The 19,725-nt window shown below is 41.4% G+C and overlaps 1 protein-coding gene across 1 annotated transcript in view; it reads left to right on the top strand.

The window, feature by feature from the left end:
- LOC114449748 (uncharacterized) overlaps window positions 1-19,725 on the top strand; it is a 33,719-nt gene that overhangs the window by 311 nt on the left and 13,683 nt on the right. The window contains exons 2-13 of the mRNA XM_028427577.1: window positions 2,177-2,614; window positions 2,720-4,346; window positions 4,443-4,703; window positions 5,932-6,360; window positions 7,576-8,013; window positions 9,018-9,470; window positions 11,729-12,166; window positions 12,822-13,283; window positions 14,265-14,714; window positions 15,369-15,821; window positions 16,801-17,250; window positions 17,907-18,032. Of these exons, the coding sequence (XP_028283378.1) occupies window positions 2,224-2,614; window positions 2,720-4,346; window positions 4,443-4,703; window positions 5,932-6,360; window positions 7,576-8,013; window positions 9,018-9,470; window positions 11,729-12,166; window positions 12,822-13,283; window positions 14,265-14,714; window positions 15,369-15,821; window positions 16,801-17,250; window positions 17,907-18,032 (5,978 nt within the window). The 5' untranslated portion in view covers window positions 2,177-2,223. The remainder of the gene's footprint in view (window positions 1-2,176; window positions 2,615-2,719; window positions 4,347-4,442; window positions 4,704-5,931; window positions 6,361-7,575; window positions 8,014-9,017; window positions 9,471-11,728; window positions 12,167-12,821; window positions 13,284-14,264; window positions 14,715-15,368; window positions 15,822-16,800; window positions 17,251-17,906; window positions 18,033-19,725) is intronic.

Raw genomic sequence — 19,725 nt, 5'->3', positions numbered from 1 at the left:
AGCCAGTGTTCCACATATCGGCTGTCCTTTAACCCTTTGTGTCCTCCTTGGTCATTTTTGTCTATTTTTCCAACTCTTTCCCATATACTGATCTTTTGCTTAGTTACAGTATGTATAGTCATATAATGCATTTTGCTCTAACATTTCATTTTGAAGAAGAGGATCGACATTTTTACTGTATTCCACCAGATTGAAATGTTTTCATAATGTAGGTTGTTATATGAAATTCTTGTATTTTCTTGTTATATTATGGCCTGTGACCAACAGTGAGCCCAAGAATTCCTGTGTGTGTGTGTGTGCATCTGTAAACACACACTGATCATTCAGGGAAATGAAAGAAAGGGGATCTATTGTGATCGCTTTGTGTCTTTGAAGGGAGAATATCTGAGTTTTTTCTGGCAAAATAATTTTATTATTATTTTAGATACTTTAATAATCCCAGAGGGAAATTGATTAAGGCTGCTGCCAAGCAGTGTCCTACAATGACCAGCAAGGCGCGCCACAGCAGTGAGTACACTGGAGGCAGTGTGGGTGAAGTGTCTTGTCACACAACAGTGACTAGGGAGGAGTTGGAACCACCAACCCTCCGGTTATTTGCCAACCCTGCTATACCACTGAGCCACTGCTGTCCTATTGCAACTTTAGGGTTAAAAGGGTTGCTCATCTTTGATATATGCAAGACTAATCACCATTAAAGCCTCATGCCAATTCAATAATAGAAAATAATTAATCTTTTGTGTTTTGTATTGTAAAAAAAGTTGTTTAAGTAATTTATAATAAACAAATTAGAAAAAAATATTGATGTGTTTTTGTACACAAAGGTGTCCATATGGTAGTAAGATGGAGGATAGAAGGGTTCAACTCAGGAAAGACTGAAATATATGAAAATAACATCCATAAACATAATTCCCCAATGGGATTTTCTGCCAAACCACATTAGACACTTCTTACTTTTAAACATATTCATACTGTGTCTGTGGGGACTGGGACTGTCAAGTTTGCTAACTGCACTTGTTGGTAAATTAGTTCAGTCATAAATGCTACAGATACGATCAGATGTTACTCCAACATGAATCAGTACCATTGTGTTTGTTTTTGTTTTTTAAGGCTCTTTCTATTTTGATATTGTTCTTCACAAGTACGTCCCTGGACATCCCATAATGCTTTGAAAGAAAGATGCTTCCACAGAAAGAAGAACTTTACTCAGAGAACACATGAAGCTGAGTATCTCCTACCACACAGACAAATTCAGGTTCTAGTGGAGAGGAGACGACTGTTACAAAAACTCAGCTCATTCACTCATTAAAAAAAACTTTTATTGTTAGAGCTTTAGAAAAATAATATCCTTAACTAGAGATAAACTTGTGTTAACCTGCAAAAAAAATGACTAGGAAAATATTAATTCCACCATTCTGTGAACATTACATCAGTGTCATCCTGCAACACTGCCACCTGGCGGACTGAAACTGACACTGTAAATAAAAGTCCAAAATATACAGGAAAACCAATGAATGCATGTATTAGTTCTTTAGGGGAATATTTTATAAACCTATGAGCAACCTTGCAGTTGCTGCAACACAATAAAGGCAAAAGCACAATTGAAAAAAACAAATCCAATTCTTCTGTAATTTACTCAGCCATAATGAAATAATCACGGCTAATATAAAACAGGATTATTTGTGCAGACATCCACAGTATCTGTTCCTTCTGCATTAGTCTGTTGTAATAAGTGTTTCCATTTAAACACCTCTTTGATGCTTGGGACACCCATTCTGTCACTGACCCAGCTCTAAAGCCTGTGCAATATATTCCATTTAGTGGGTCAGCCATGTGTGCCATACAGTGTGAAGAAGACAGGGAAATGCTGTTAGTAACTCTCATAAAAGCAATGTCTCCTTTAAGAGTTATGGATATTATCAGGTGCATGTTAAACTACTAATGTACCTGAAAGTAACAAGCTGCAGATTTAGGCTGACAAGTCCAATCCTACAACGTGACTTTTCTCATAGCTGTCAACATCCTAACAGTACTGGATTCCTTCTCTTTTGCTCTCTGTAGCTCTTTATTGACACACACACAACTATTCAGCTTGGTCTTTCCCAATACATAACAGCCAGTATAATAAGAAGAATCACCATGCTGTAGCATTTTGTTAACCTGCCATTTTGTTTTTCAGATCAGTGAAGTTGGATATATGTGCAGAGCACACAGACATCAGGAGAAATGGCTTGTACACAACAATCTGCCAAAACATATGTTCAGAGTGCCAGAGCCCACCTTGTGAGAGAACTGAAGGACCTCTCTGTGATTGTGGAGAACTTGTTTCAGCGAGGAGTTCTCAGTGATGAAGAGGTCAGCAAAATTCAGACAGAGAGAGATGACTATGATAAAACCAGAAACATACTGGACTTGGTCATTAAAAAAGGGGAAGAAGCCTGCTATGATTTCCTCAGGATTATTGACACGACAAGGAAGAGGACCTTAGGACGGCCTCCTGCTCTCATAACCAAAAAGAGTGAAGGTTCTACTGAGAGCAGAAAGTTTGACCTGCACCACTGGATCAGCTGCTTTTCTTTCAAGGAAGACACACAAAGTGATGGAGACTACTTACAAGGTAGCAGACATGATTCATGTTTGATGTGCAGATTGTATATAGTGCATTTAAGAGAGGTTAGGTTGTTCTACAGTACATTTGATTTGTCATTGTTGTTTATTTTAGGACCCAGTCCATGCCACAGATATCAGGCAAAGTTGAAGAAAAAGGCAGAAAAAATATCCAAAGATTTTTGGTCACACAGCAAAAGTCTGTTTGATGAAAATAAGAAGCCTGATCTGTCATACACTTCACTTGTGTTAGATAAACAAGGTGGTGTTTCACCATCTAAAATAAAGAAATTCAAGAGAAAGAAGAGCAAACTGTGTCGCCCTAAAAAACTCAGGACATACATCCCTGCGTATGAACCAGAAATGTCCCCCAGTGACCTGCTGAAGACAGATGAAAACATACTGATGGTTGGGAAGCCTGGGATTGGAAAGACAGCACTCTGTCTTGAAATGGTGAGACTCTGGGCAGAAAGAAGCAAGGACCTGGATTACATGTTTTACTTTGACATGAGGGAAACATCGATCACAACAGTCAAGAACTTGGAGGAGCTTCTGTTCAGTGAGTACAGTGAACCAGATGAAGGCAAAGATGTGGTCTTCCAGGATATAAAGAACAACTCTGACAATGTTACTATCATTTTGGATGGAGTCACAGATCTGTCTTCATTGGTGGTGAAAAAGCTCATAGAGAAAGACTCACTGCCTGATGCAAAGATCATTGTAACATGCAGACCAGACGATGAGGAAGACTTATTATCTGACTGTCTCAGAGTGGAGGTGAAAGGCTTCAGTGAGCGGAGCATAAAATCATACTTATCTGCAACACTTGGTGAAGGACAGCAGAAGGTTTTGAAGAACCTGGAGTTGGTGACTCTTTGCCATGTTCCAATGTATGCACTGATGGTGGCTGCCTGCTTTTCATCAGAAGACTCTTCAGAGCCTTGCACCATAACTGAAATATACATCGAGATTGTTCGTTATTGCCTTCAGGTAACCACCAAAACAAAGACCAAAGATCTAAATATCTTCATTAAAAGCAAGTGTGAGGGAATACTGTCTTTGGCTGAGGTTGCTTTTCTAGCAATTCAAGAAAAAACTGTGAACCTGACAGAACTTCTCTGTGAGGAGAGATGTGTCCTTTCCTTCCTGAATCCACTTGTTATCAAAATTGCCCGGACTGAGGTAAAGACTACATATGCTTTTCTCCATTACACAGTGCAGGAGTTTTTTGCAGCGCTCTGGCTCGTGAAGAATCCAGATAAAATCAGAGATGTTTTTCAGCAGTGCAACACCGAACAGATGAAACGTATGAAACATCTGATCCCTTTCTTTTGTCAACTGTTAAACGAGAAGACACCTAGTTTGGCAAGGCATCTGATTCCTGCTGAGGACATTAAGAAAACATCTAACTGGTTCTTCACGGTTATGGTGGACACATTTTTGTCACATGTGTGTCAGCAAGATGAGTCTGATACTGAGGAAGGTGGACTGGATGTCGACATGTTGTTCTTATGCCAGTGCCTTTATGAGTCCCAGTGTCCTGAAGCATGCAGGTACCTTCTGGACAAACTGGACTACCACCTGGACCTGAGTGGACAGAGTCTTGATCCTTACCATTGCTGTGCTGTGGCCTATATGATCTCTCAGTCAAGGGAAAGGAAGGTTTGGCTGAATCTTGAGGATGTGGCCATATCAGAACAAGGAATGAGACGACTGTTTGGCTGCCTTGATGATGTCCAATGGTATGAATGAGTGTGTTTTTAGTGTAATCTTACTGTCTAGGCTACAACATGCTATATCATTAAATGAGAGGGGTTTGATTTTAAATTAAATTATAGGTGTGACCCTCTGGCATGGCAGTTGTGGAAGATAATTCTTCTCAGTGAAGAGCAGATGAACTACAAGCCCTTGCTTGGCCTACATGGAAACCAGTTGCACCTTCCAGTTGTGGGTAAAAGACTGCTGTTTGAAAGAGCGGTGGAAGTCCTGCAGATGACCACAAAGACTGCCGTTTGCCTCTACTGGGATAGAGCTGCTCCTGTCTGCGAGGGTCTGTGTGAGTCCCTTTTAGAGGCTTTGCCCTGCATCGGCTCACTCAGGTGTGTAGCGTTACTTCTGCAATAATGAAATTACTGTATTTTCCGGATTATAGGTCACAGCAGAGTATAAGTTGCACCAGCCAAAAAATGCAAAATGAAGAAAAAAAAACATATGTTGCACCGGACTATTGGTTGCACCAGCGGGCAAGCTTAAATCACTACATTTTTAGCATAACGTTGCCTCTTGAAATCCTCTTAACTTAAGTGGTACGGCTGCAGGGCATTGAGAGTGAGACCCATGCATTTGAACACATGCAATTGGAGAAATGATTAGCTTCACCACACAGAAATTCCTTTAAATATCCTCTAAAAGGGTAAAAGGCAGACTACTGTGCACTCATATAGCGGTCTGGAATTAGCGACCTATTGACCAATCAGAAAATAGAATTCCTTGTTGCCAGGGGAGATCTGAGGCTCAGCTGTAAGCAGGGCCGGCCCAAGCCTTTACGGGGCCCTGAATGTGTAATATCATCTTGTTTGTATTAATCAATGTTATTTTTTAAAATAGAAATATATATTTTATCATGGACTTTTGGTGTGTAGCAAATATGCTAGTTATTTTTGATAGCCCTGGCTAGTATCAGAATTTAGGAAACCGTTTACTGGAGGGAGACCCAGAGACAGAAGATTTGTGTTTTGATGGTACCTTATATTATGGACTTTGCAGACAAACAACAAACCTGAAACAAAGAATCTGAATGGCCATCATTGAGTTATCAATTTCAACATTACATGGTTACAATTGACGTGATTGTGCCTTAAATATTATTCGTTCAACTTCCCAAACAAGCACACATTCCATGAATGTGTGCGTCACCTATGCTCCGAATGCAAAGTGTGGACAAGCTGGAGGTGGAAGAGAACGGTCAGGAGAGGGACAGAACAGCTACCATTATGTTTGTAATGGGACGTCAGGACACAGGCTAACTAATTGTATATTTTAATATATGAGTCGCATAACCAGCCATAGGATGAAAAAAAGTGTGACTTATAGTCTGGAAAATATGGTACATGATCTCAGTTAATGTACTTGGGATGATTCCATTTCCAATACACAAGAGTGCATTTAAGTAAGTCATCGCAGACTCGGCAATTGCTTAGGGCGTTGAGCATGAGAGGGGCCGCAACACAGACAAGTGTGCATAATGTGGCATGCTGTTAAACAATTTCATGATAAAACATTTGCAACCTAAAAATGACTGATGCATATTTATTATACATTATACAGCTTCAGGATGACCTCAAGAAGTCCAGGTGCACAGAACCAGACTCAATGCCATGAGACACCAGAGAGAGAACAGAAAATGCTGTTACTGGATTTATGTCTTAAAGCTCTTGACAAAGAACAGAACTTCCACAGTGTTCTAAAGAGGCTCCTCTCATTGTTTCCTGGTCAGACCAATGAAAATAACATCTTCATTGATTTGTACCAACATGCCAAGACCAAAGGGTGCTCAGCTGTCATTCCAAAGTTGATGCTGCTTTTACAGTCAGATGCAGTCTGGTCCATAGAGCTCTCAGAGACAAAGAGCTCCATCCTCCTGGAAGTGCTGAAACTCCAATCAGAGAAGAAACAAGTGAAGCTGAGAGGCTGCTCACATGAAGAGAGTGAAGTGAGGAGTGTGCTGCAGTGTCTGCCTTATATCTCACAGCTCAGGTAAATCACTTGTACTCTACATCATTCACTTGAAATCAGAACAGTGTGTTCAGAACATGATTTCTGCAGCATGTGAAGCTTTATATCCATGTGTGATCACTGTTTTTGATCCAACAAGCTAATAGAATGTTAATAACAGGAAAAATCAAGCTGCTATGACTGTGTGATTATCACTAACATACATGTGAACAGGAAACATTGCTGATTAGATGAAACACGTACATTTCTGTTGAATTTAATGAAGCTTTAATTCCTTCATTTAAACAAAAGCAGCACTGATCAAAGTGAACTTACAGCAGAAGTAAGATGATGCCTCACTATTTGTGAGCTGATGGGCCATCAACTAGTGAGGCATCATCTCTCACCTGTTTACAACTCTGTCCTTTCATCCCTTCCTAGCAGACTTCACTCCCATTCAAACTCTAACGATGGGCCGTCAAATATTCCTGCACATGGCCCAGACACAGTTTCTGGTCGTTAACTGACCATTAACCAACTAGAGGGGTCTTAGTTCTTTTAGGGTTTGTTTCCTTGTTTTGGGTTTTGTGTTTGTCCTGTGTTCAGTTACTGTGATTCGGTAAGGCTGGGGTTCTGTTCTTGTATCTTGTTGTGGTGTTTGCCGTGTCTCGTGCTTCCTGTTTTACTTTGATAGTCCCTTCCTCCTTGTGACTTGTCTTGTGTTTTACTTCCTGTGTTTTCCCTCCTTGTGTGATTAAATGCCCTGCCCTAATGTGTGCCACCTGTGTCTCACTGTCTTCCCTGCTCCTCTGTATATCTTTGTGTCTTCTCTTCACTTGGTGTCAGTGTGTTCTGGATCCATGTGGTTGTGTCTCATGTCTGCGCCTTGCCAGCCTTCGCTGCTTCTCGACTCCATGCCTTGTAATCTCTTATTTTGCCTTAAATACTTTGTTAAGCCAAGCATTGAATAACCTTTGTATTGCTGAAGAAACCCCAGGAGTGTTCCTTGTTTTTGATCCTACCTGGATAAAATAAAAGACTTTTGATTGTGAACCGCTCCTGTCTTGCACTTGTGTCCTCTCCTCGCCCACGATCCTGACAAACAGATGTTGAGCTGCTCTGATCAAACATGTTTCAAATGTCATGTCATTACATACAGGACAGACATGTTCAAGATGGATTCCATCAGTAGTGTGTGGTTGTTTTCATGCAGCTGAGGTCAAATCATCACTAAATGTTTCGTTCTTATTGTTCCAGTTTTCATCATCAGAGCTCAGATCTTCATGAACAAAGCAGGTTCTTGTTGAATCTGTTGTGTGCAGCAGCAGAGAGAGAACAGCAGACAGGAGAGAAGACAGTGGAGCTCTTATCATCAGTGTGCACATATCAAACATTCCCTCTGCATGGTGGTGGATACATGGATGATACATATCAGTCTGACTTCCTGCTGGATCTGTGCTCCCATGTGAAGGACTATGAGACTAAAACAGGACTGAGTGTCCTTCCATCATTACAGTCAGTTTTCCAGTCAGCTGCAGTCTGGTCCATAAAGCTCTCAGAGAGAAAGAGCTCCATCCTCCTGGAAGTGCTGAAACTCCAATCAGAGAAGAAACAAGTGGAGCTGAGAGGCTGCTCACATGAAGAGAGTGAAGTGAGGAGTTTGCTGCAGTGTCTGCCTTATATCTCACAGCTCAGGTAAATCACTTGTACTCTACATCATTCACTTGAAATCAGAACAGTGTGTTCAGAACATGATTTCTGCAGCATGTGAAGCTTTATATCTGTTAGAGCCATTTATGTTCTTTATTGACGTTTTCCATATTGATAGAATGAAGTCTAGTAATCGGCAAAGTGACGTCAAATTAGGATCAGCTGTTTTATCACCAGGTGAGGGGGGTGGAACAGATGCTTTGATTGCTCGGGGAAAACCTTTTGGATGATGGGGCATCGACACGGTCTTTGACCTCATGTAAACATTATTTAATTTTGTGGAATCAAATTGAAGTCAAATAAAACAATGGATTGAGCCGAGTTTCAGTTTGTAATTTATGTAACGCGTGTGTGAGTCAAGGAAGCAGAGCCCTGTTTTAATGGCAAGATTTCAAAGAACATGAACGCCATAACAATATCCATGTGTGATCACTGTTTCTGATCCAACAAGCTAATAGAATGTTAATAACAGGAAAAATCAAGCTGCTATGACTGTGTGATTATCACTAACATACATGTGAACAGGAAACATTGCTGATTAGATGAAACACGCACATTTCTGTTGAATTTAATGTAGCTTTAATTCCTTCATTTAAACAAAAGCAGCACTGATCAAAGTGAACTTACAGCAGAAGTAAGATGAAACGATGCTGACTGGATGTATTGAAAATCAAATATGGATTACAGATCTGCTTCTCCCTCTGTGTTTATGTGATTGTGGCACTTTATGTCTTCCTTTAAATGTCATTCCTTCTATAGAGTTTGAATTCCAGTTACATGTAGTGTGCAGTGATTTAGAGTCAGGATGAGTGTTTGTGTTGTGAGTCAGTAACGGTGTAACACATGTTGAGCTGCTCTGATCAAACATGTTTCAAATGTCATTACATACAGGACAGACATGTTCAAGATGGAGTCCATCAGTAGTGTGTGGTTGTTTTTATGCAGCTGAGATCAAATCATCACTAAATGTTTCCTTCTTATTGTTCCAGTTTTCATCATCAGAGCTCAGATCTTCATGAACAAAGGAGGTTCTTGTTGAATCTGTTGTGTGCAGCAGCAGAGAGAGAACAGCAGACAGGAGAGAAGACAGTGGAGCTCTTATCATCAGTGTGCACATATCAAACATTTCTTCTATCTGCATACCTGTATGGTGGTGATAAGTATGTTGACAATAAAGAATGGTCTGACTTCCTGCTGGATCTGTGCTCCCATGTGAAGGACCATGAGACTAAAACAGGACTGAGTGTCCTTCCATCATTACAGTCAGTTTTCCAGTCAGCTGCAGTCTGGTCCATAAAGCTCTCAGAGAGAAAGAACTCCATCCTCCTGGAAGTGCTGAAACTCCAATCAGAGAAGAAACAAGTGAAGCTGAGAGGCTGCTCACATGAAGAGAGTGAAGTGAGGAGTTTGCTGCAGTGTCTGCCTTATATCTCACAGCTCAGGTAAATCACTTCTACTCTACATCATTCACTTGAAATCAGAACAGTGTGTTCAGAACATGATTTCTGCAGCATGTGAAGCTTTATATCCATGTGTGATCACTGTTTTTGATCCAACAAGCTAATCGAATGTTAATAACAGGAAAAATCAAGCTGCTATGACTGTGTGATTATCACTAACATACATGTGAACAGGAAACAGGATCACCGTCAGTGGCGGTAGGCAAAACAGGGTCCTTTAACACAATCAAGGGTTTGGTACACAGAATAGGCAACCAGCTGGGCAGAGTTACAAGAGGGCGAAGACAAAACACAGTAGTCAAAACTAGCAGGGTCAAAATACCAAGATCCAAAAACCACAAGCAAAACACTCAAGCGCAAAAATGCTCAAAAGGTTTGACAAGCTGTCTGGAAGGCTGGTACGCTCAGAGCGACTTACAAGACAACCTGGCACCGTGTGAGGGGAAGACACAGACTATATACACAGGGAGCAGGGAGGACAACGAGACACAGATGAGACACATTACCGTGTGATTATCTGTCCTTCAAGGAGTGCAGACGTGTTTCTGACTGCTCCCGCTCTGCTCTGCTCTGCTCTCTCTTGTCTTGTCCTGTGATTTTTGTGACTTTTTATTCCCTGAACACCCTGCTTTGCTATCCTTGGGATAATTTTTTTTTTTGACATGGAGCTAATAAATTGGTCGCTCAGTGCATTGGACAGCATTTTCTCACAAAGGAAGACATCACCGGGAGAACCCCTCTGCCCTGAAGGGACATTCGCTGGTGGATATGTCCATGATTCCTGGGAAACCTGGCGTCTGGTATGTCTCCAGCCACTGACCCTAGAAGATGTGGAGGATCTATTCATCTATTGGACATTGGTAGTAGGCATACTTCTGAATTGCGTGGGAGCTGTCCTGCTGTACCGAAAAGTTGGAAAAGCCGCTGCTGGCAAATTGGCACTACCATTAAGCGTGGACACAAAACAAGACCCTGGGCTCATGGGACCTCGGAACTCGGAATTACATCAGAAGATGGACCGGATGGATGGGCTGATTTGCAACATCTCAGCCCGCTCCGGAGAGGGTTGGAAGCAAGTGGACAACATCGGAAGACAGTCCGACCAGTTGAGGATCTCAATGGAAGGAATATCTGTCAAGCTGGAAGAGATGTCGAAGGTTCTCCATGCACCTGCAAGGGACGAATGAGCACTGAGGCCGGACTGACCTATTGATCACTGATCTGGGCAAATTAATTACAGATCGAAAATTGTTGTTATGGTTTTGGTTGATTTTCTGTCTGTCCCTCTCCCCTCCCTCCCTCTCCCGGCCCTGAAGTATAGCACAGCAGCTGTGCTCCTATCTGTCTCCTGTGCAACTCCTATCTCCCGTCAAGGACAACTGGTGAACTGCCTGTAAACATCTTGGCGGTCTCAGTCATACTATCGCACACACTTCTCATGGAACTGACGCACATACATTCCCCTCCCTACCCCTCCCTTGCTTCTCGTCTGCCTCCGTATCTGTTGTTTTCTCCCCCCATCCTCTATGTCTAAGAAAAAATCCCATCACGTTATCACGTGTACTGTAATCAAGGGTCAATGTCATTATGTGATTGTATTGTCTGTATGTAGCGCAATCTGCAAATTTATTTTCGAGAGCCAAAAGGGCGCCTTGAACGGTCGCTCTGGTGCTTTTAGTGCACTGTTGCACTAGACACTAAGGCAAATTCCTAGTAATGTGTTTTTTCACTTACATGGCAATAAACTCGATTCTGATTCTGATTCTGATTCTGATTCTGATTAGGGAAGAGCAGGTAATGATGAGGAGGAGGAGGGAGAACACAAGGAAGAGGAAGTCGAGACACCTGAAATGAGGGGAGAGTTAGTGATTTCAACATGAAACAGGAAACAATGTAAACAAACCAGAACTAATATAAACACAACAAAACTACAAAATAAAAGCCCTGGTTCAGGCAGGAACCCTGACAGTGGCACTTTATGTCTTCCTTTAAACGTCATTCCTTCTATAGAGTTTGAATTCCAGTTACATGTAGTGTGCAGTGATTTAGAGTCAGGATGAGTGTTTGTGTTGTGAGTCAGTAACAGTGTAACACATGTTGAGCTGCTCTGATCAAACATGTTTCAAATGTCATTACATACAGGACAGACATGTTCAAGATGGAGTCCATCAGTAGTGTGTGGTTGTTTTTATGCAGCTGAGATCAAATCATCACTAAATGTTTCCTTCTTATTGTTCCAGTTTTGATCCATGGAGCTCAGATCTCCATGAACAAAGAAGGTTCTTGTTGAATCTGTTGTGTGCAGCAGCAGAGAGAGAACAGCAGACAGGAGAGAAGACAGTGGAGCTCTTATCATCAGTGTGCAGATACAAAACATTCACTCTACGTGGTGGTGGATGCATCTATAATACATATCAGGCTGACTTCCTGCTGGATCTGTACTCCCATGTGAAGGACTATGAGACTAAAACAGGACTGAGTGTCCTTCCATCATTACAGTCAGTTTTCCAGTCAGCTGCAGTCTGGTCCATAGAGCTCTCAGAGAGAAAGAGCTCCATCCTCCTGGAAGTGCTGAAACTCCAATCAGAGAAGAAACAAGTGAAGCTGACAGGCTGCTCACATGAAGAGAGTGAAGTGAGGAGTTTGCTGCAGTGTCTGCCTTATATCTCACAGCTCAGGTAAATCACTTCTACTCTACATCATTCACTTGAAATCAGAACAGTGTGTTCAGAACATGATTTCTGCAGCATGTGAAGCTTTATATCCATGTGTGATCACTGTTTTGATCCAACAAGCTAATAGAATGTTAATAACAGGAAAAATCAAGCTGCTATGACTGTGTGATTATCACTAACATACATGTGAACAGGAAACATTGCTGATTAGATGAAACACGTACATTTCTGTTGAATTTAATGAAGCTTTAATTCCTCCATTTAAACAAAAGCAGCACTGATCAAAGTGAACTTACAGCAGAAGTAAGATGAAACGATGCTGACTGGATGTATTGAAAATCAAATATGATTACAGATCTGATTCTCCCTCTGTGTTTATGTGATTGTGGCACTTTATGTCTTCCTTTAAATGTCATTCCTTCTATAGAGTTTGAATTCCAGTTACATGTAGTGTGCAGTGATTTAGAGTCAGGATGAGTGTGTGTGTTGTGAGTCAGTAACAGTGTAACACATGTTGAGCTGCTCTGATCAAACATGTTTCAAATGTAATTTCATTACAGGACAGACATGTTCAAGATGGAGTCCATCAGTAGTGTGTGGTTGTTTTTATGCAGCTGAGATCAAATCATCACTAAATGTTTCCTTCTTATTGTTCCAGTTTTGACTTATGGAGCTCAGATCTTCATGAACAAAGCAGGTTCTTGTTGAATCTGTTGTGTGCAGCAGCAGAGAGAGAACAGCAGACAGGAGAGAAGACAGTGGAGCTCTTATCATCAGTGTGCAGATACAAAACATTCCTTCTATTAGTTGATGATGATGATGATGATGATGATGATGATGATTTTTATAAGGAACGTTGGTCTGACTTCCTGCTGGATCTGTACTCCCATGTGAAGGACTATGAGACTAAAACAGGACTGAGTGTCCTTCCATCATTACAGTCAGTTTTCCAGTCAGCTGCAGTCTGGTTTATAGAGCTCTCAGAGAGAAAGAGCTCCATCCTCCGGGAAGTGCTGAAACTCCAATCAGAGAAGAAACAAGTGGAGCTGAGAGGCTGCTCACATGAAGAGAGTGAAGTGAGGAGTTTGCTGCAGTGTCTGCCTTATATCTCACAGCTCAGGTAAATCACTTCTACTCTACATCATTCACTTGAAATCAGAACAGTGTGTTCAGAACATGATTTCTGCAGCATGTGAAGCTTTATATCCATGTGTGATCACTGTTTTTGATCCAACAAGCTAATAGAATGTTAATAACAGGAAAAATCAAGCTGCTATGACTGTGTGATTATCACTAACATACATGTGAACAGGAAACAGCATCACCGTCAGTGGCAGTAGGCAAAACAGGGTCCTTTAACACAATCAAGGGTTTGGTACACAGAATAGGCAACCAGCTGGGCAGAGTTACAAGAGGGCAAAGGCAAAAAGCAGTAGTCAAAACTAGCAGGGTCAAAATACCAAGAACCAAAAACCACAAGCAAAACACTGTAGCACAAAAATGCTCAAAAGGTTTGGCAAGCTGCCTGGAAGGCTGGTACGCTCAGAGTGACTCACAAGACAAACTGGCACCGTGTGAGGGGAAGACACAGACTATATACACAGGGAGCAGGGAGGACAACGAGACACAGATGAGACACATTAGGGATGAGCAGGTAATGACGAGGAGGAGGAGGGAGAACACAAGGAAGAGGAAGTCGAGACACCTGAAGTGAGAGGACAGTTAGTGACTACAAAATGAAACAGGAAACAATGTAAACAAACCAGAATTAATATAAACACAACAAACCTACAAAATAAAAGCCCTGGCTCAGGCAGAAACCCTGACAGTGGCACTTTATGTCTTCCTTTAAATGTCATTCCTTCTATAGAGTTTGAATTCCAGTTACATGTAGTGTGCAGTGATTTAGAGTCAGGATGAGTGTTTGTGTTGTGAGTCAGTAACAGTGTAACACATGTTGAGCTGCTCTGATCAAACATGTTTCAAATGTCATTTCATTACAGGACAGACATGTTCAAGATGGAGTCCATCAGTAGTGTGTGGTTGTTTATACGCAGCTGAGATCAAATCATCACTAAATGTTTCCTTCTTATTGTTCCAGTTTTCATCATCAGAGCTCAGATCTTCATGATCAAAGCAGGTTCTTGTTGAATCTGTTGTGTGCAGCAGCAGAGAGAGAACAGCAGACAGGAGAGAAGACAGTGGAGCTCTTATCATCAGTGTGCAGATACAAAACATTCCTTCTATTAGTTGATGATGATGATGATGATGATGTTTATAAGGAACGTTGGTCTACTTTCCTGCTGGATCTGTACTCCCATGTGAAGGACTATGAGACTAAAACAGGACTGAGTGTCCTTCCATCATTACAGTCAGTTTTCCAGTCAGCTGCAGTCTGGTCCATAGATCTCTCAGAGAGAAAGAGCTCCATCCTCCTGGAAGTGCTGAAACTCCAATCAGAGAAGAAACAAGTGGAGCTGAGAGGCTGCTCACATGAAGAGAGTGAAGTGAGGAGTTTGCTGCAGTGTCTGCCTTATATCTCACAGCTCAGGTAAATCACTTCTACTCTACATCATTCACTTGAAATCAGAACAGTGTGTTCAGAACATGATTTCTGCAGCATGTGAAGCTTTATATCCATGTGTGATCACTGTTTTTGATCCAACAAGCTAATAGAATGTTAATAACAGGAAAAATCAAGCTGCTATGACTGTGTGATTATCACTAACATACATGTGAACAGGAAACATTGCTGATTAGATGAAACACGTACATTTCTGTTGAATTTAATGTAGCTTTAATTCCTTCATTTAAACAAAAGCAGCACTGATCAAAGTGAACTTACAGCAGAAGTAAGATGAAACGATGCTGACTGGATGTATTGAAAATCAAATATGGATTACAGATCTGATTCTCCCTCTGTTTATGTGATTGTGGCACTTTATGTCTTCCTTTAAATGTCATTCCTTCTATAGAGTTTGAATTCCAGTTACATGTAGTGTGCAGTGATTTAGAGTCAGGATGAGTGTTTGTGTTGTGAGTCAGTAACAGTGTAACACATGTTGAGCTGCTCTGATCAAACATGTTTCAATTGTCATTACATACAGGACAGACATGTTCAAGATGGAGTCCATCAGTAGTGTGTGGTTGTTTTTATGCAGCTGAGATCAAATCATCACTAAATGTTTCCTTCTTATTGTTCCAGTTTTCATCATCAGAGCTCAGATCTTCATGAACAAAGCAGGTTCTTGTTGAATCTGTTGTGTGCAGCAGCAGAGAGAGAACAGCAGACAGGAGAGAAGACAGTGGAGCTCTTATCATCAGTGTGCAGATACAAAACATTTCTTCTATCAGTTGATGATGATGATGATGATGATGATGTTTATAAGGAACATTGGTCTGACTTCCTGCTGGATCTGTACTCCCATGTGAAGGACTATGAGACTAAAACAGGACTGAGTGTCCTTCCATCATTACAGTCAGTTTTCCAGTCAGCTGCAGTCTGGTCCATAAAGCTCTCAAAGAGAAAGAGCTCCATCCTCCTGGAAGTGCTGAAACTCCAATCAGAGAAGAAACAAGTGGAGCTGAGAGGCTGCTCACATGAAGAGAGTGAAGTGAGGAGTTTGCTGCAGTGTCTGCCTTATATCTCACAGCTCAGGTAAATCACTTCTACTCTACATCATTCACTTGAAATCAGAACAGTGTGTTCAGAACATGATTTCTGCAGCACGTGAAGCTTTATATCCATGTGTGATCACTGTTTTTGATCCAACAAGCTAATAGAATGTTAATAACAGGAAAAATCAAGCTGCTATGACTGTGTGATTATCACTAACATACATGTGAACAGGAAACAGCATCACCGTCAGTGGCAGTAGGCAAAACAGGGTCCTTTAACACAATCAAGGGTTTGGTACACAGAATAGGCAACCAGCTGGGCAGAGTTACAAGAGGGCAAAGGCAAAAAGCAGTAGTCAAAACTAGCAGGGTCAAAACACCAAGAACCAAAAACCACAAGCAAAACACTGTAGCACAAAAATGCTCAAAAGGTTTGGCAAGCTGCCTGGAAGGCTGGTACGCTCAGAGTGACTCACAAGACAAACTGGCACCGTGTGAGGGGAAGACACAGACTATATACACAGGGAGCAGGGAGGACAACGAGACACAGATGAGACACATTAGGGATGAGCAGGTAATGACGAGGAGGAGGAGGGAGAACACAAGGAAGAGGAAGTCGAGACACCTGAAGTGAGAGGACAGTTAGTGACTACAAAATGAAACAGGAAACAATGTAAACAAACCAGAATTAATATAAACACAACAAACCTACAAAATAAAAGCCCTGGCTCAGGCAGAAACCCTGACAGTGGCACTTTATGTCTTCCTTTAAATGTCATTCCTTCTATAGAGTTTGAATTCCAGTTACATGTAGTGTGCAGTGATTTAGAGTCAGGATGAGTGTTTGTGTTTGAGTCAGTAACAGTGTAACACATGTTGAGCTGCTCTGATCAAACATGTTTCAAATGTCATTACATACAGGACAGACATGTTCAAGATGGAGTCCATCAGTAGTGTGTGGTTGTTTATACGCAGCTGAGATCAAATCATCACTAAATGTTTCCTTCTTATTGTTCCAGTTTTCATCATCAGAGCTCAGATCTTCATGATCAAAGCAGGTTCTTGTTGGATCTGTTGTGTGCAGCAGCAGAGAGAGAACAGCAGACAGGAGAGAAGACAGTGGAGCTCTTATCATCAGTGTGCAGATACAAAACATTCCTTCTATTAGTTGATGATGATGATGATGATGATGTTTATAAGGAACGTTGGTCTACTTTCCTGCTGGATCTGTACTCCCATGTGAAGGACTATGAGACTAAAACAGGACTGAGTGTCCTTCCATCATTACAGTCAGTTTTCCAGTCAGCTGCAGTCTGGTCCATAGATCTCTCAGAGAGAAAGAGCTCCATCCTCCTGGAAGTGCTGAAACTCCAATCAAAGAAGAAACAAGTGGAGCTGAGAGGCTGCTCACATGAAGAGAGTGAAGTGAGGAGTTTGCTGCAGTGTCTGCCTTATATCTCACAGCTCAGGTAAATCACTTCTACTCTACATCATTCACTTGAAATCAGAACAGTGTGTTCAGAACATGATTTCTGCAGCATGTGAAGCTTTATATCCATGTGTGATCACTGTTTTTGATCCAACAAGCTAATAGAATGTTAATAACAGGAAAAATCAAGCTGCTATGACTGTGTGATTATCACTAACATACATGTGAACAGGAAACATTGCTGATTAGATGAAACACGTACATTTCTGTTGAATTTAATGAAGCTTTAATTCCTTCATTTAAACAAAAGCAGCACTGATCAAAGTGAACTTACAGCAGAAGTAAGATGAAACGATGCTGACTGGATGTATTGAAAATCAAATATGGATTACAGATCTGTTTCTCCGTCTGTGTTTATGTGATTGTGGCACTTTATGTCTTCCTTTAAATGTCATTCCTTCTATAGAGTTTGAATTCCAGTTACATGTAGTGTGCAGTGATTTAGAGTCAGGATGAGTGTTTGTGTTGTGAGTCAGTAACAGTGTAACACATGTTGAGCTGCTCTGATCAAACATGTTTCAAATGTCATTACATACAGGACAGACATGTTCAAGATGGAGTCCATCAGTAGTGTGTGGTTGTTTTTATGCAGCTGAGATCAAATCATCACTAAATGTTTCCTTCTTATTGTTCCAGTTTTCATCATCAGAGCTCAGATCTTCATGAACAAAGCAGGTTCTTGTTGAATCTGTTGTGTGCAGCAGCAGAGAGAGAACAGCAGACAGGAGAGAAGACAGTGGAGCTCTTATCATCAGTGTGCACATACAAAACATTTCTTCTATCAGTTGATGATGATGATGATGATGATGATGATGATGATGTTTATAAGGAACATTGGTCTGACTTCCTGCTGGACCTGTACTCCCATGTGAAGGACTATGAGACTAAAACAGGACTGAGTGTCCTTCCATCATTACAGTCAGTTTTCCAGTCAGCTGCAGTCTGGTCCATAAAGCTCTCAAAGAGAAAGAGCTCCATCCTCCTGGAAGTGCTGAAACTCCAATCAGAGAAGAAACAAGTGGAGCTGAGAGGCTGCTCACATGAAGAGAGTGAAGTGAGGAGTTTGCTGCAGTGTCTGCCTTATATCTCACAGCTCAGGTAAATCACTTCTACTCTACATCATTCACTTGAAATCAGAACAGTGTGTTCAGAACATGATTTCTGCAGCATGTGAAGCTTTATATCCATGTGTGATCACTGTTTTTGATCCAACAAGCTAATAGAATGTTAATAACAGGAAAAATCAAGCTGCTATGACTGTGTGATTATCACTAACATACATGTGAACAGGAAACAGCATCACCGTCAGTGGCAGTAGGCAAAACAGGGTCCTTTAACACAATCAAGGGTTTGGTACACAGAATAGGCAACCAGCTGGGCAGAGTTACAAGAGGGCAAAGGCAAAAAGCAGTAGTCAAAACTAGCAGGGTCAAAATACCAAGAACCAAAAACCACAAGCAAAACACTGTAGCACAAAAATGCTCAAAAGGTTTGGCAAGCTGCCTGGAAGGCTGGTACGCTCAGAGTGACTCACAAGACAAACTGGCACCGTGTGAGGGGAAGACACAGACTATATACACAGGGAGCAGGGAGGACAACGAGACACAGATGAGACACATTAGGGATGAGCAGGTAATGACGAGGAGGAGGAGGGAGAACACGAGGAAGAGGAAGTCGAGACACCTGAAGTGAGAGGACAGTTAGTGACTACAAAATGAAACAGGAAACAATGTAAACAAACCAGAATTAATATAAACACAACAAACCTACAAAATAAAAGCCCTGGCTCAGGCAGAAACCCTGACAGTGGCACTTTATGTCTTCCTTTAAATGTCATTCCTTCTATAGAGTTTGAATTCCAGTTACATGTAGTGTGCAGTGATTTAGAGTCAGGATGAGTGTTTGTGTTGTGAGTCAGTAACAGTGTAACACATGTTGAGCTGCTCTGATCAAACATGTTTCAAATGTCATTACATACAGGACAGACATGTTCAAGATGGAGTCCATCAGTAGTGTGTGGTTGTTTTTATGCAGCTGAGATCAAATCATCACTAAATGTTTCCTTCTTATTGTTCCAGTTTTCATCCATGGAGCTCAGATCTTCATGAACAAAGCAGGTTCTTGTTGTATCTGTTGTGTGCAGCAGCAGAGAGAGAACAGCAGACAGGAGAGAAGACAGTGGAGCTCTTATCATCAGTGTGCAGATACAAAACATTCCCTCTGCGTGGTGGTGGATACATGGATGATACATATCAGTCTGACTTCCTGCTGGATCTGTACTCCCATGTGAAGGACTATGAGACTAAAACAGGACTGAGTGTCCTTCCATCATTACAGTCAGTTTTCCAGTCAGCTGCAGTCTGGTCCATAGAGCTCTCAGAGAGAAAGAGCTCCATCCTCCTGGAAGTGCTGAAACTCCAATCAGAGAAGAAACAAGTGGAGCTGAGAGGCTGCT

This window comes from Parambassis ranga, chromosome 17 (genome assembly GCF_900634625.1).
Source record: "Parambassis ranga chromosome 17, fParRan2.1, whole genome shotgun sequence".
NCBI classification, from domain to species: Eukaryota; Metazoa; Chordata; class Actinopteri; family Ambassidae; genus Parambassis; species Parambassis ranga.
Note: the sequence above shows the minus strand (reverse complement) of the source record. Positions and strands in the feature narration are given on the sequence as shown.